The sequence below is a fragment of the Jaculus jaculus genome, unplaced genomic scaffold, assembly GCF_020740685.1.
Source record: "Jaculus jaculus isolate mJacJac1 unplaced genomic scaffold, mJacJac1.mat.Y.cur mat_scaffold_34_1_3701052_arrow_ctg1, whole genome shotgun sequence".
In the NCBI taxonomy this organism is placed as follows: Eukaryota; Metazoa; Chordata; class Mammalia; order Rodentia; family Dipodidae; genus Jaculus; species Jaculus jaculus.
Genome location: NW_025423490.1, coordinates 3079038 through 3094128, shown reverse-complemented (window position 1 = coordinate 3094128; position 15091 = coordinate 3079038). Strand labels below are relative to the sequence as shown.

Genomic DNA, 15091 nt, shown 5'->3' with positions numbered 1-15091 from the left:
TCTTTGCCATGCCCAGTGTGATCTTTTGCAGTGTGAATGTTTGTTCTGTGCCATTGTGGGTTTTTTTTGTTTTTGGTTTTTTTTTTTTTTTTTTTTTGGTATTATGACCATGGATTATGGGGATGTTTGAATATCATTCGGATTGATTAAAAACTATGGGGACTTTAAAAGTTGGACTGAATGCATTGAATTTTATGTCATGGATAGTTATCAGTTTATGGGTCCAGGGGTGGAATGTGGTGCTTTGATTCAGGTGTCCTTCATAAACTTAGATATTCTTAATGCTAGGTCCCCAGCTGATGGCAGTTTGGGAATTAAATCCTCCTGGAGACCATGTATTGTTGGGGGCAAGCTTATGGGTGTTATAATCAGCTTCATTTTGCCAGTATTTGGCATACTGTCCTGTTGCTGTTGTCCACTTGATGTTGTCCAGATGGTGATATATGCCCTCTGTTCATGCCATTGATTTCTCCTACCGTCATGGAGCTTCCCTTAAGTCTGTAAGCCAAATTAAACATTTTTACCCCCCACAGGCTGCTCTTGGTCAGGTGTTTACTGCCACCAATGCAAACCTGACTGCAACAGCAGGGAAGCACATGAACTACTAAGCTTTCTCTCTCGCCCATCTTTTTGTTGTCATTGGGGGGTAAGGTCTCATTCTAGCCATTTTGACTGGTTCAACTTCTGCCTCCTGCATGCAATTTCTACTGGTAAGACTGAATATGAAAGCTGATACAGAACTACTGAATATGCCTTTTTTTGTGGGGTACTTGTTCTCAGCCAGAGGTCTTGAACAGAAAAGGGTGCCTGGGAAAGCCCAGATGCATATAGCCAAAGTCTGGAAGAAAGAGGTGAAGAGATGTTGAGAAACAGAAGTAAACAGAAAACAAGAGGCACAGACAGACCAATAGACCGTGGTTAGAGCACAAGGCTCCTGGGTCTTCAAGAGGAGTTTCATGCTTCCTCCTGCTTCTCCTCAGGTCTCCTGCTACCTATGGAAGGTAAGAAGCTGTTGCAGTCAGGTTCGCATTGCTGGCAGAAATCACCTGGTCAAGGGCAGTTTTGGTGGGGGGAAAGGGTTTATTTTGGCTTACAGACTCGGGAACTCCATGATGGCAGGGCAAACGATGGCATGAGCAGAGGGTAGACATCACCCCCTGGCCAATATAAGGTGGATAATAGCATCAGGAGAGTGTGCCAAACATTGCCAAGGGGGAGCTGGCTATAACACCCATAAGCCCACCCCCAACAATACACTGCCTCCAAGAGTCGTTAATCCCCAAATCTCCATCAGCTGGGAACCTAGCTATCAGAACACCTAAGTTTATAGGGGGCACCTGAAGCCATCACCTTTAAAGAGGAAGGCAGAAGTGTCCTCTTCTTGTCTTCACCATTAGTTGGGGTCCCACAACACCAGGATTTCAGTATTTTCCTTAAGTTACATTCTTAAAAAATGCATTTATTTGTGAGTGTGTATGTGTGTGTGTCTGTGCATGAAGTCAGAAGAAAACCTCAAGTTATCTATGTTTTACTTACAGGGAGACAGGCTCTTCCCCAAGAGTTTTGGATTCTACCTACTCAGATTCCTATTGGCTTAGGCCCACTGGGATCATAGAAGCACAATCCACATTGCCTACAGCTTTATGTGGTTGCTGAGGAACCAAACTTGGGCCTACAGGCTGTGGAACTTTTAGGCATCTGCCAAACCTTGGGGTAATTCTTCGTATCTGAATCACAGGATCCACAGTGAACACTTTGGAAATTCATAGGGTATGGAAATAAGGACTGTGTCACAGTCGTGGATGAGCGTGCAGCATCCTCTTGTTCTTTCTCTCACTGTCACTGTATCTCTACATATCTGTCCCTCTTTATCTTTCTCTTCCCTTCTAACTACCCACTGTGTTGTCTGTTTGTTGTTTATTATTTTTTCAGGCAAGGTTTTAATCTGTAGCCCAGGCTGGCCTCAAATATACAGTCATTCTCCTGCCTCAGTCTCCTAAGTGTTTGATTTTATAGGTGTCAGTCCCCAACTCAAGCAATGTATGCACTTCTTTCACTCTTTTACGGAGACCATTGTTTTTGTTGGGCATGTTTATACTGTATATGTCATAAGGTATACATGTGTGTGGGGGGTTTATGCTGTATATGTCATGAGGTATACATGTGTGTGTGGGTTTCAGTGTGTGGGTTGTATGTGTGTGTGTACATGCCTGTGGAGGCCAGAGGAGATTACTGGGTAGTGTCCCTCCCCATTACTGACCCTCCAGTTTTTTTTTTAATCTTTATTTTTTTTCTTTTCAAAATTTTTATTAACATTTTCCATGATTATAAAAAATATCCCATGGTAATAACCTCCCTCCCACATTCCCCTTTGAAATTCTGTTCTCCATCATATTTCCTCCCCATCTCAATCATTGTACTTACATATATACAATACCAACCTATTAAGTACCCTCCTCCCTTCCTTTCTCTTCCCTTTATATCTCCTTTATACCTTACTGGCCTCTGCTACTAAGTATTTTCCTTCTCACGCAGAAGCCCAATCATCGTAGCTAGGATCCACATATGAAGGAGAACCTGTGGCGCTTGGCTTTCTGGGCCTGGGTTACCTCACTTAGTATAATAACCCTTTCCAGATCCATCCATTTTTCTGCAAATTTCATAACTTCATTTTTCTTTACCGCTGAGTAGAACTCCATTGTATAAATGTGCCATATCTTCATTATCCATTCATCTGTTGAGGGACATCTAGGCTGGTTCCATTTCCCAGCTGTTATAAATTGAGCAGCAATAAACATGGTTGAACATGTACTTCTAAGGAAATGAGATGAGTCCTTAGGATATATGCCTAGGAGTGCTATAGCTGGGTTATATGGTAGATCAATCTTTAGCTGTTTTAGGAACTTCCACACTGATTTCCACAGTGACTGGACCAGATTGCATTCCCACAAGCAGTGTAGAAGGGTTCCTCTTTTTCCACATCCCCGCCAACATTTATGATCATTTGTTTTCATGATGGTGGCCAATCTGACAGGAGTGAGATGGAATCTCAATGTAGTTTTAATCTGCATTTCCCTAATGACTAGTGACGTAGAACACATTTTTAGATGCTTATATGCCATTCATATTTCTTCCTTTGAGAATGCTCTATTTAGCTCCATAGCCCATTTTTTGATTGGCTTGTTTGATTCCTTATTATTTAACGTTTTGAGTTCTTTGTATATCCTAGATATTAATCCTCTGTCAGATATATAGCTGGTGAAGATTTTTTTCCCATTCTATAGATTGCCTCTTTGCTTTTTTTTACTGTGTCCTTTGCAGTGCAAAATCTTTGTAATTTCATGAGATCCCAGTGATTAATCTGTGGTTTTATTGCCTGAGCAATTGGGGTTGTATTCAGAAAGTCTTTGCCAAGACCAATATTTTGAAGGGTTTCCCCTACTTTTTCCTCTAGCAGTTTCAGAGTTTCAGGTCTGATGTTAAGGTCTTCAATCCATTTGGACTTAATTCTTGATAATGGAGAGAAGAATCTATTTTCATCCTTCTGCAGATATATATCCAGTTTTCCCAACACCATTTGCTGAACAGGCTGTCTTTTCTCCAATGAGTGTTTTTGGCATTTTTATCGAATATCAGGTGGCTGTAGCTACTTGGGCTTACGTCTGGGTCCTCAATTCTGTTCCACTGATCTACATGTCTGTTTTTGTGCCAGCACCATGCTGTTTTTGTTACTGTGGCTCTGTAGTATAGGTTAAAATCAGGTATGGTGATACCACCAGCCTCTTTTTTGTTGCTCAGTATTATTTTAGATATTCAAGGTTTTTTTGTGATTCCAAATGAATTTTTGGGTTGTTTTTTCTATTTCCATGAAGAAAGCCTTTGGAATTTTGATAGGGATTGCATTAAATGTGTAGATTGCTTTTGTTAAGGTTGCCATTTTCACAATATTGATTTTTCCCATCCAAGAACAAGGGATGTTTCTCCACTTTCTTGTGTCTTCTGCAATTTCTCACTTGCGTGTTTTGAAGTTCTCATTGTAGAGATTCTTTACTTCCTTGGTTAGGTTTATTCCAAGGCACCTTATTTTTTTTTTTTTGATGCAATTGTGAATGGGCGTGATTCTCTGATTTCATCCTCTGTGTGTTTGTTGTTAGCATATATGAAGGCTACTGATTTCTGTGTATTTATTTTGTATCCCGCTACATGGCTGTAGGTTTTGATCAGCTCTAAAAGCTTGCTAGTAGAGCCTTTAGGGTCTTTTATGTATAGAATCATGTCATCTGCAAATAATGATAACTTGATCTCTTCCTTTCCAATTTGTATCCCTTTTATGTGTGTCTCTTGCCTAATTGCTATGGCTAAGACTTCCAGTACTATACTAAATAAAAGTGGAGACAGTGGACATCCTTGTCTTGTTCCTGACTTTAGTGGAAAAGCTTCCAGTTTTTCCCCATTCAGTAATATGTTGGCTGTAGGCTTGTCATTAATAGCTTTTATTATATTGAGATATGTTCTTTCTATTCCCAGTCTCTGTAAGACTTTTATCATGAAGGGATGTTCGATTTTGTTGAACACTTTCTCTGTGTCTTATGAGATGATCATGTGATTTTTGTCCTTCAACCCATTTATATAATGTATTACGTTTATAGATTTGCATATATTGAACCATCCCTGCATCTCTGGGATAAAGCCTACTTGGTCAGGATGAATGATCTTTTTGATATACTCTTGTATTCTGTTTGCCAATATTTTGTTGAGAATTTTTGCATCTATGTTCATGAGGGAGATTGATCTGTGATTTTCTTTTTTTGTTCTATCTTTGCCTGGTTTTGGTATCAGGGTGATGCTGGCTTCATAGAAGGAGATTGGTAGAATTCCTTCTTTTTCTATTTCCTGGAAAAGCTTAAGAAGCAATGTTGTTAGCTCTTCTTTGAAGGTCTGGTAAACAGTTATTCCTTAAGGTAGAATCTCTCTCTTTTTTTTTTTTTTTTTATTCTCCTGAGGTACAGTCTCACTGTAGCCCCGACTGAGCAGGAATTCACTATGTAGTCTAAGGGTGGCCTCGAACTCATGGCAATCCTCCTACCTCTGACTCCTGGGATTAAAGATGTGCGCCACCACGCTTGGGAAGATGTGATCTCTTACTGAGTCTAGAGTAAAATAAGTGAGGTGTCTTAATCCTGAGTTCAAATATCCCTTCCAAGCCAAGCATGGTGGTTTAGGCATTTATTAATCATTCCAGAGCAGACGGAGCTACAGTTGAAGTTTACAGACAATGTTGTCATTACATTGAATCCCTGTCTAAAAAAAAAAACCTCCAGTAGGGTAGATGACTCAGTGGTTAAATACACATACTTTCAAAGGCTGATGGGCAATGCAATTATCCACATGAATCCATGCACATAAAAATGGCTCATGTCTCTAGCCTACATTTGCAATTGCAAGAAACCCTGGTGAACCTACACACACACACACACACACACACACACACACACACACGCAATCTATATGCAAATGAAGAAAATTGAAAAGCTTATTATGTTGGCACTCACCTTTATTCAAAAGGGCGAGGAAGGAGGATTGCTGTGAGTTGGAGGATGGTCTGGAGCTACAGGTTGAGTTACAGTTCATCCTGGGCTAGATTGACTGAAACTGTGCCTTGAAAAATAAAAACAAAAATTTAAAACCCACTGTTTAACAAAAGAACACCATATAGTTCAGTGGTGGAGCACTTGCTTGCCGTGCCAGGGTCTTAGGTTTCATCCTTATAACATTATCCCCATAGGGTGTTAAAGGATATGATTCCCTATTATGACTTAGTTTGTTGGAATGTGGCATTGGGCCATGTAACCTTTTCCCACTCAGGGTGGTGGTAAGGATAAAAAAATCTCTAGGACAAAATGAAGGCAGTTCTAAGAGGTAAATTTATAGCCTTGAGTGCCTATATTAAGAAATTAGAAAGGTCTCAAGTAAACGACCTAATGCTTCACCTTAAAGCCTTGGAAAAAAGAGAACAAGGCAAACCAAAAATCAGTAGACGGGAAGAAATAATAAAGATTAGGGCAGAAATTAATGAAATAGAAACAAAAAGAACAATCCAAAGAATTAATGAAACAAAGAGATGGTTCTTTGAAAGGATAAACAAGATTGATAAACCCTTAGCAAATCTGACCAAAAGAAAGAGAGAAGAGACACAAATTAATGAAATCAGAGATGAACAAGGTAACATCACAACAGATTCCAGAGAAATTCAAAAAATCATAGGGACATACTATAAAAGCATATACTCCACAAAGTATGGAAATCTGAAAGAAATGGATGATTTCCTTGATGTATATGACCTACCTAAATTAAATCAAAATGAGATTAATCACTTAAATAGACCTATAACAAACATGGAGATCCGAACAGTTATCAATAATCTCCCAACTAAAAAAAGCCCAGACCAGGATGGATTCACTGCTGAATTTTACCAGACTGTTAAGGAAGAGCTAACACCATTGCTTCTTAAGCTTTTCCAGGAAATAGAAAAAGAAGGAATTCTACCAAACTCCTTCTATGAGGCCAGCATCACCCTGATACCAAAACCAGGCAAAGATAGAACAAAAAAAGAAACTTACAGACCAATCTCCCTCATGAACATAGATGAAAAATTCTCAACAAAATATTGGCAAACAGAATACAAGAGTATATCAAAGAGATCATTCACCATGACCAAGTAGGCTTTATCCCAGAGATGCAGGGATGGTTCAACATACGCAAATCTATAAATGTAATACATTACATAAACGGGTTGAAGGACAAAAATCACATGATCATCTCATTAGACGCAGAGAAAGCATTTGACAAAATCCAACATCCCTTCAGGATAAAAATCCTACAGAGACTGGGAATAGAAGGAACATATCTCAATATAATAAAGGCTATTTATGACAAGCCTACAGCCAACATATTACTAAATGGGGAAAAACTGGAAGCTTTTCCACTAAAATCAGGAACAAGACAAGGGTGTCCACTGTCCCCACTTTTATTTAATATAGTTTTGGAAGTCTTAGCCATAGCAATAAGGCAAGAGACACACATAAAAGGGATACAAATTGGAAAGGAAGAAATCAAGTTATCATTATTTGCAGATGACATGATTCTATACATAAAGGACCCTAAGGACTCTACTAGCATGCTGTTAGAGCTGATCAAAACCTACAGCAATGTAGCAGGATACAAAATAAATACACAGAAATCAGTAGCCTTCATATATGCTAACAACAAACACACAGAGGATGAAATCAGAGAATCACTCCCATTCAAAATTGCATCAAAAAAAATAAAATACCTTGGAATAAACCTAACCAAGGAAGTAAAGAATGTATACAATGAGAACTTTAAAACACTCAAGCAAGAAATTGCAGAAGACACTAGAAAGTGGAGAAACATCCCTTGTTCCTGGATTGGAAGAATCAATATTGTGAAAATGGCAATCTTACCTAAAGCAATCTACACATTTAATGCAATCCCTATCAAAATTCCAAAGGCTTTCTTCATGGAAATAGAAAAAACAATCCAAAAATTCATTTGGAATCACAAAAAACCTCGAATATCTAAAATAATACTGAGCAACAAAAAAGAGGCTGGTGGTATCACCATACCTGATTTTAACCTATACTACAGAGCCATAGTAACAAAAACAGCATGGTGCTGGCACAAAAACAGACATGTAGATCAGTGGAACAGAATAGAGGACCCAGATGTAAGCCCAAGTAGCTATAGCCACCTGATATTCGATAAAAATGCCAAAAATGCTCATTGGAGAAGAGACAGCCTCTTCAGCAAATGGTGTTTTGAAAACTGGATAAATATCTGCAGAAGGATGAAAATAGATTCTTCTCTCTCGCCATGCACAAGAATTAAGTCCAAATGGATTAAAGACCTTAACATCAGACCGGAAACTTTGAAACTGCTAGAGGAAAAAGTAGGGGAAACCCTTCAACATATTGGTCTTGGCAAAGACTTTCTGAATACAACCCCAATTGCTCAGGCAATAAAACCACAGATTAACCACTGGGACCTAATGAAATTACAAAGATTTTGCACCGCAAAGGACACAGTGAAAAAAGCAAAGAGGCAACCTACAGAATGGGAAAAAATCTTTGCCAGCTATATATCTGATAGAGGATTAATATCTAGGAAATACAAAGAACTCAAAAAGTTAAATAATAAGGAATCAAACAAGCCAATCAAAAAATGGGCTATGAAGCTAAATAGAGCATTCTCAAAGGAAGAAATATGAACGGTATATAAGCATCTAAAAATGTTCTACATCACTAGTCATAAGGAAAATGCAGATTAAAACTACATTGAGATTCCATCTCACTCCTGTCAGATTAGCCACCATCATGAAAACAAATGATCATAAATGTTGGCGGGGATGTGGAAAAAAGGAACCCTTCTTCACTGCTGGTGGGAATGCAATCTGGTCCAGCCATTGTGGAAAACAGTGTGGAGGTTCCTAAAACAGCTAAAGATTGACTTACCATATGACCCAGCTATAGCGCTCCTAGGCATATATCCAAAGGACTCATCTCATTTCCTTAGAAGTACATGCTCAACCATGTTTATTGCTGCTCAATTTATAATAGCTGGGAAATGGAACCAGCCTAGATGTCCCTCAACAGATGAGTGGATAATGAAGATGTGGTACATTTATACAATGGAGTTCTACTCAGCGGTAAAAAAAAATGAAGTTATGAAATTTGCAGAAAAATGGATGGACCTGGAAAGTATTATACTAAGTCAGGTAACCCAGGCCCAGAAAGCCAAGCGCCACATGTTCTCTCTCATATGTGGATCCTAGCTACAGATGACTGGGCTTCTGCGTGAAAATGAAAATACTTAGTAGCAGAGGCCAGTAAGTTGAAAAGGAGACATAAAGGGTGGAGAAAGGAAGGGAGGAGGATACTTAATAGGTTGATATTGTATATATGTAATTACAATGATTGTAATGGGGAGGTAATATGATGGAGAATGGAATTTCAAACGGGAAAGTGTGGGGGTGGGGAGGGAGGGAATTACCATGGGATATATTTTATAATCATGAAAAATGTTAATAAAAATTAAAAAAAAAAAAAAGAATTGTCTTGGAAAAGCTAGGGGCTGTTTTAGATCCTAACAGCCCTCCCTTGTCAGGTGCTCACACCTAGGAGACGTTTGTGATGCAGAGTTCAAACCTGTACAGAAGGTGAAAGAGCAGGCAGTGGGTGGGCTTAGGTGGTGGCGCTCCCTGACTGCCACCCTGGGGAAAGCTGGACAGTGGGTTTGTCCTCATAGCGCTGAACAAACCTGTGTCTATATTAGGCTTTGAGAGGCCTTGGTGGTCCAGGAGAACAAGCACTAATTTTCCTCAATGTTTCAGCTGGAGAAAGGACTTACGTGTCCTCCAGGGAGAATGCTCTGTGGAAGAAAGAGAGGTGCAAGAGGTGTGAGGTAAGAAGACAGTGTGAGGGAAGAGGTGATGGCCTAAGGGAGGATTTGTAGGTCTAAGGGATGAGGGAGAGTTCTACTGGAAGTAAGTATCCGAGGGAGGCCCACAGTGCAGAAATCCGAAGACTAAGTAGCACCAGTCAGGAGGGAGTTGGGAGAAGTGAGTGGAGACCTGGAAGAGTCCTGAGGGTGGTGGTGGCAGCAGGTTGATAGAGAATATGAGTGTTTCCTGCTGGCAATGTCCTCCAGGTGGAGGGGGATCGGACAGAGAACACAGTGTGCAGTAAAGTGATGACTACATGCGCCAGGCATTTTTGAGGCAGAAGGCATTTGGGAGAAATAGAATTTTGAGTGAAGGGGAAATTTGGAGGGGAACTGAGGGTGGAGGACAGGTTTGATAGAGGAGGGGAGTTTTGAGGGTGACGATGTGAAAGTAAGATGGTGGAGGTATGACCCAGAAGGAATGGGGCAGAATAGAATGAAAACATGAATGGGACATGTGAAAGGAGAGGGGTCCTCAATATACAATCTTGTTGGTGTTTCTCTCCTGTTGAGAGATGAGAAGTTCAAGACAACTAGCAAAACTTACTGTGAAGTGTATCTATACGGATAGAATCAAGAAACCTGATTCCTTTAACCCTGGGGGATTCAGTAGGGGTCTCCCAGAATTTGTGAACCCCAAGTTTTGATTCTGTCCTACCTTTAATAAAGAATTAATAAATATGGACTTAAGAAGGATAAGTTATAAATTATTAAGTTTATTGAGGGGAAAATCACAAAATTTGGGATCTATTTGAGGCAGATTTGGGATCTAGAACAGAAAGCTAGAACAGATCATAAACATGTGGGAGGCAGCCTAAAGCTGGTGAGGGCACCCACATGGTAGATATGGTGGATTCAGAAACCAGAGGAAAATCATGCATGCATTCAAAAAGGAATGTTAATCCAAATCCATCTCTATAAAGCAGATACAAGCACAAAAGCCGTCCAAACCAAACTACCTTTATACCCTTCCCCTCACTCAGCCAGTCTGGGTGAGACAGAAGCCAAACTCGCATGTTTCATTGTTGTGGCAGAAAAACAGAGATGATCTGAGTTGAGCTGAGTGGAGCCAGTGGGGTCCATGATAGGAAGAATTCAGCAGCCTTTATAGGAAGGGGAAGACCAAATTGCTGTGTAGAGAAGGGGGACTGATCCTACAGCCAACCCATCTGAGCCATCTATCAAAGTAGTGCACAGGGCTATAGACATCAGAGGGAACTATAGGTAAGTCTTGACGAGAAGAATGGCATTTTTTGATGGCATGTGGGGTGGCATCTCCTGGTTCTCTTTTATCCCCAATCCCTCATTGAAACTGCCTAAAAAAGCTGACTTTCTCCTCTCCTCCTTTATTTCCCTATCCTGTCATGAAACTAACTTCTCTTCGAGGGAACAAGGCATGCTGACTGCTCTAACTTCTTCAGGCTAAATGGGGCCATAGGACATATGACGCAGAGGGAGGTGCTACTCTGGAGGTCCAATAGAGAAACCTGAGAACCAGTTGGATATCTTATTGCCATCTGTTCTTTTCTTCATCCCTGAAAAAAAAGCATTTAGGAATAACAAAAATACTATAACAGTTTGAGACAAGAGGTAATTGTTTCAAGTCATTGGAACAAGGGTTTAAGGAGAAGCTTAGCAAAAAAAAAAAAAAAAAAAAAAAAAAATAATAATATCTATTGGGAGGCTTATCTGCTTGTTTGGAAGGAATTTTAAGTTTTTGTTACATAAGCCTCTTGATAGGAGCCTTGGTCTCATGATGAACCTGTATAGGTTTGGGTGTCTTAGCTGGATTGATTTTTCCCTCACTGGCCCAGAATTTAGAATTAATATGTACTTCAATTAGAGGTAATTTTAACATTGTCTCTGGGTAGGGTGGGCACAGGTTAGTGGTCCTTGGGTCCAAGCCTGGATGGCCACATTGTGTAGCCTCTTAAAGGTCAGAGCCAGATATGGGTTACCTAAGGTTCTAGGATCCCAGAGACAGAGCTTAGTTTTAGATTTTTGAGGCCAAATAGAGACCCCGAGACCAAGTGTTTCTTGACTCCAATACTAAGATACCAGAAAAGACAGGTGAGATCTGTAGCCTTAGAGAGTTTCAGCTAGAAGGTTTCACCCTAATAGCAGGGATATTTTTATATAATTTTAAAAGTATGGGAGAAAAGAAATTCTCCCTAGTTACAACTGAGAGGCATGAAGAAGTGTCTAGTCATGGGCTTTGTCAGAAATGCCTGATACAGTCTCTGTTTGGGGAGAGAGCTGGCTAGGGTTTGAGATTAAGACTGATATCTAGACCGAGTGGCTAGAAGGAGAGATAGGATCTCTCCCAACCCTCCAGTCATTGCAATTAGGATCTCCTCCATTGATTGCAATTATTTGGAGTTCATAAAAGGTGATGAAGGCTTGAATTGAGGGAGCCAGAAGGGAAGCCTTGGTCCCCTTCAGTCCATTTACTCCACTTGTGGGGTGGCATCTGGGCTCAGAGGTCTCTGTCTTTGGGTACAGTTGGCCTTTCAGCGGTCTCCTTGGTCTAGAGAATGGGCCTGGGTGGCAGTTTAGTCCTAGGACTGTTTTTCTGAAAATGTCCCAGCTGCCCACACTGGTAGCCGACCCCAGGAGCTTTCCTTTCAAGTTGGCTTATAAAGCAGTTATTTGAGCCAGATCTTTTTTCCTCCAATCAGCCTCTAGATCCTTATGATAAAAGGCTGTGTTGGCTGCCTCAATCAGACTAGAGTGCTTTTAGGCTTAACACCTGATCACAGTTCTATTTTTCTAATATCTGGGGCTGACTGAGTTAAAAATTGACTCTTAATTACTACTTATCCAGTTGGAGAATTAGCAGAAAGGTTCATAGTGAGAACTTCCCCCAAGAAGGCCATTGTCCTCATCTTCTAGTTTATAGGTCAGCCAGACAGTTTGATGGCAGAATATAAGTCATTTTTTTCTATTAGGATCCATGGGTCAAAGAAGTCCCTGTTTTTCAGAGCACACTAATGATGTGTACGTGGCTGAGGGTTTGTTACCTATACTGAAAAAAAAAGAAGGACCATAAAAAATTATATTAGTGATCAATCCATCTTGTTTTTAGTTACCCATGGACGGCTGGAAGCACATGTGGATCCTTGGAACAGTAGACCTTGAGGTCATTTCTCTAAGATGCAGGCCATCATTTAAGCATGAGCCTGTATCCTGGAGCAGGGAATATGATTTAAGAATTAAGTTATTTATAAGCAATGAACTTGAGATATCAGAACTGAGACAATAAGTAGTAAACTCTCAAAACTGTTTGGTTATACATAGATTAAGAATACAACAGAACCTAGTCAAACTGAAACAGTTTAGTTTTGATATGTCTTTCTACAAATGTATTGGAAAGAGAAAAATAGCGACAAGTGAAGTTTCTGTCTAACCATAGAAGAGAAATATATAGCAATAAGTGTGATGTATATTAGAACCATCTGAATTAATCTAAAGCAATTTTATGGTCATACCCATGAAGTTTTACAGTTCTTAGTTTCAGTATTCAACACATTGGAGTCTCCAGATTTTGATTTATCCTCTAGCCTTAGGATCAGATTTATCAAACTCCCAGGTGTGAATTGTGGCCACTGAAGGGGATGGTGGTCTCTTTCCTTAGGCACATCTGTGACTGAGCTAAGCTTTTAAAAATATTTTTTGGAAGGTTTTTGGGTAAGATGGTGGTGTAGGAGCCACGCCAAACCAGCAGAGCAAGGGATTTAAGCAAAACCACAGCAAAATGTACTCTTCTTCTGAAAAGTAAAGGTGTATAGATTTTTATTAGCCACAACAGAGAAGCAGGAGAGACAAAAATCCACCAGAAAGGAGGAAAATGGCCATAATCCCTGTGAGGTGCTTGTGGCCTTGATCTGCATGATTGGCATGATCTGCAAGCCCACCTGGCCTCCCACCCAGCGCCCAGCTATAGGAGCAGACACCAAACAAGGGGATTTTCCAACCTCATCAGTTTCCTTGCAAAGTCAAGAAACTTGAAGAGGAAATAGCAGAGATCAGCTAAGGCTGAAAGGGATATAGGTAGGAACAGCTGAGCAGTTCCAGTACAGCTGGTGTGCAAACATTTGGGAGATTGTCTTGTGAATGCCTCACATTTTATATAGTCACATTGTGATTAGAGACTCTAGGTACCACATTTGGGTTTTTACTTGGGTTCTGAGGATCCAGTGTCAGCTACTCAAGCTTGCATGCCGCATACTTTGTCCACGGAGCTCCTTCCTCCCTCACTCCTTCTTTCTCACATGGCCTTACTTAATATCAACATTCATTACCCACTGTAGACTTTGAAAATTCCTCATAATCCCTTTTTCTCCTTTCATAGTCCTCTTTCTAGTTTTGTGACTTACAGAAACATTATTTACTTTCACAAATGTGTACAGGTATGAGAATAACCGCTAGGATCCACATATGAGAAAGAACATGCAATATTATTTCTTTGAGTCTGAATTATATTACTTCATATGAAAATTTTCCAGATGAACCCATGTTTCTGCCATCTTCCTAATTTCATCTTTTTTTTTTTTTTTTTTTTTAGATTTTTAAATTAATGAAAATAAGTATGACCACATTGGGGAGAAAAATAAATGCTGTGACAAGTGACCCCCAACTTCAAAGTTACATTTTGGGTTCCAGACAATTTTAGGTTGAAATAATGAATAAGTGTTATGCATAACTAAACATTCATGATCAATGTGGTTCTCCTCATTGATCCATTCTTGTCTTAACTCAGACACCTGTGCATGGTGATATGAAAGTTTGTCAGAATTGTATGAACTTTCTTTCAGAAGGGAAGCACCAGGATCCTAGCTTTTTCCTTTCCCAACATGAAATTTCTGAGGAAATTCCAATCCCTGGTGACTCATTATGTCCATATTCTGATATCCCAAGTGTCCTTTCTTACGTGTATCCCACAACCTGGAGGACAGCTCACTGTTGAAGAGCTTCCTGTGGAAGAGGAAGTTCCTTCCTTAGCCAATCCTTCCTGGAAACAACCTCTGAGACCCACCCAAGAGGAATGTCTTTGGATTCCCAATCCAATCAAGTTGACTACAGAACCAACCAGCACGATTGTGAATTATGTTTTTGGTGTTTAATATTTGCATTCTTTGTATATTCTAAATATGAACTCCCTGAATAAAATAAAGTTTGCCAAAGATAATCAGTGCTATAGTCTGTCTGGGAACTCTGATAGTAGTTTATTTTGCTGTATAAATGCCTTTCATGTTCCTCTGTCTCTGGGAATTTGTCCCTCATTAATAACTTTCTCTGTTCTCACACAATCATCTCACTTGTTGTGGGAAATTAAAAACTTGCTCATTTCCTGCCATGTGACACATTTTATGTCTTTTTGTTCTGCTTGTTGTACATTTTCACTGTAGATCTGAATATGAAGAGTTACCAGAAGCTGTGCCGCAGAATCAGTGCTATGATGTCAAACATATTCATCCATTACTTTGACATTCAGTCTTATTCAATTTTTTAAGGAAAAGGGCAAAATGAATCCAGTTTCTTTGCCAGAATATTATGTGAACTTTCCCCAGTT

The 15091-nt window shown here is 39.8% G+C and overlaps 1 protein-coding gene across 1 annotated transcript in view; it reads left to right on the top strand.

The window, feature by feature from the left end:
- LOC101603871 (zinc finger protein 571-like) overlaps positions 1 to 15091 on the top strand; it is a 137316-nt gene that overhangs the window by 79322 nt on the left and 42903 nt on the right. Inside the window, 1 exon segment of the mRNA XM_045141239.1 lies at positions 9410 to 9480. Coding sequence (XP_044997174.1) covers positions 9410 to 9480 — 71 coding nt within the window.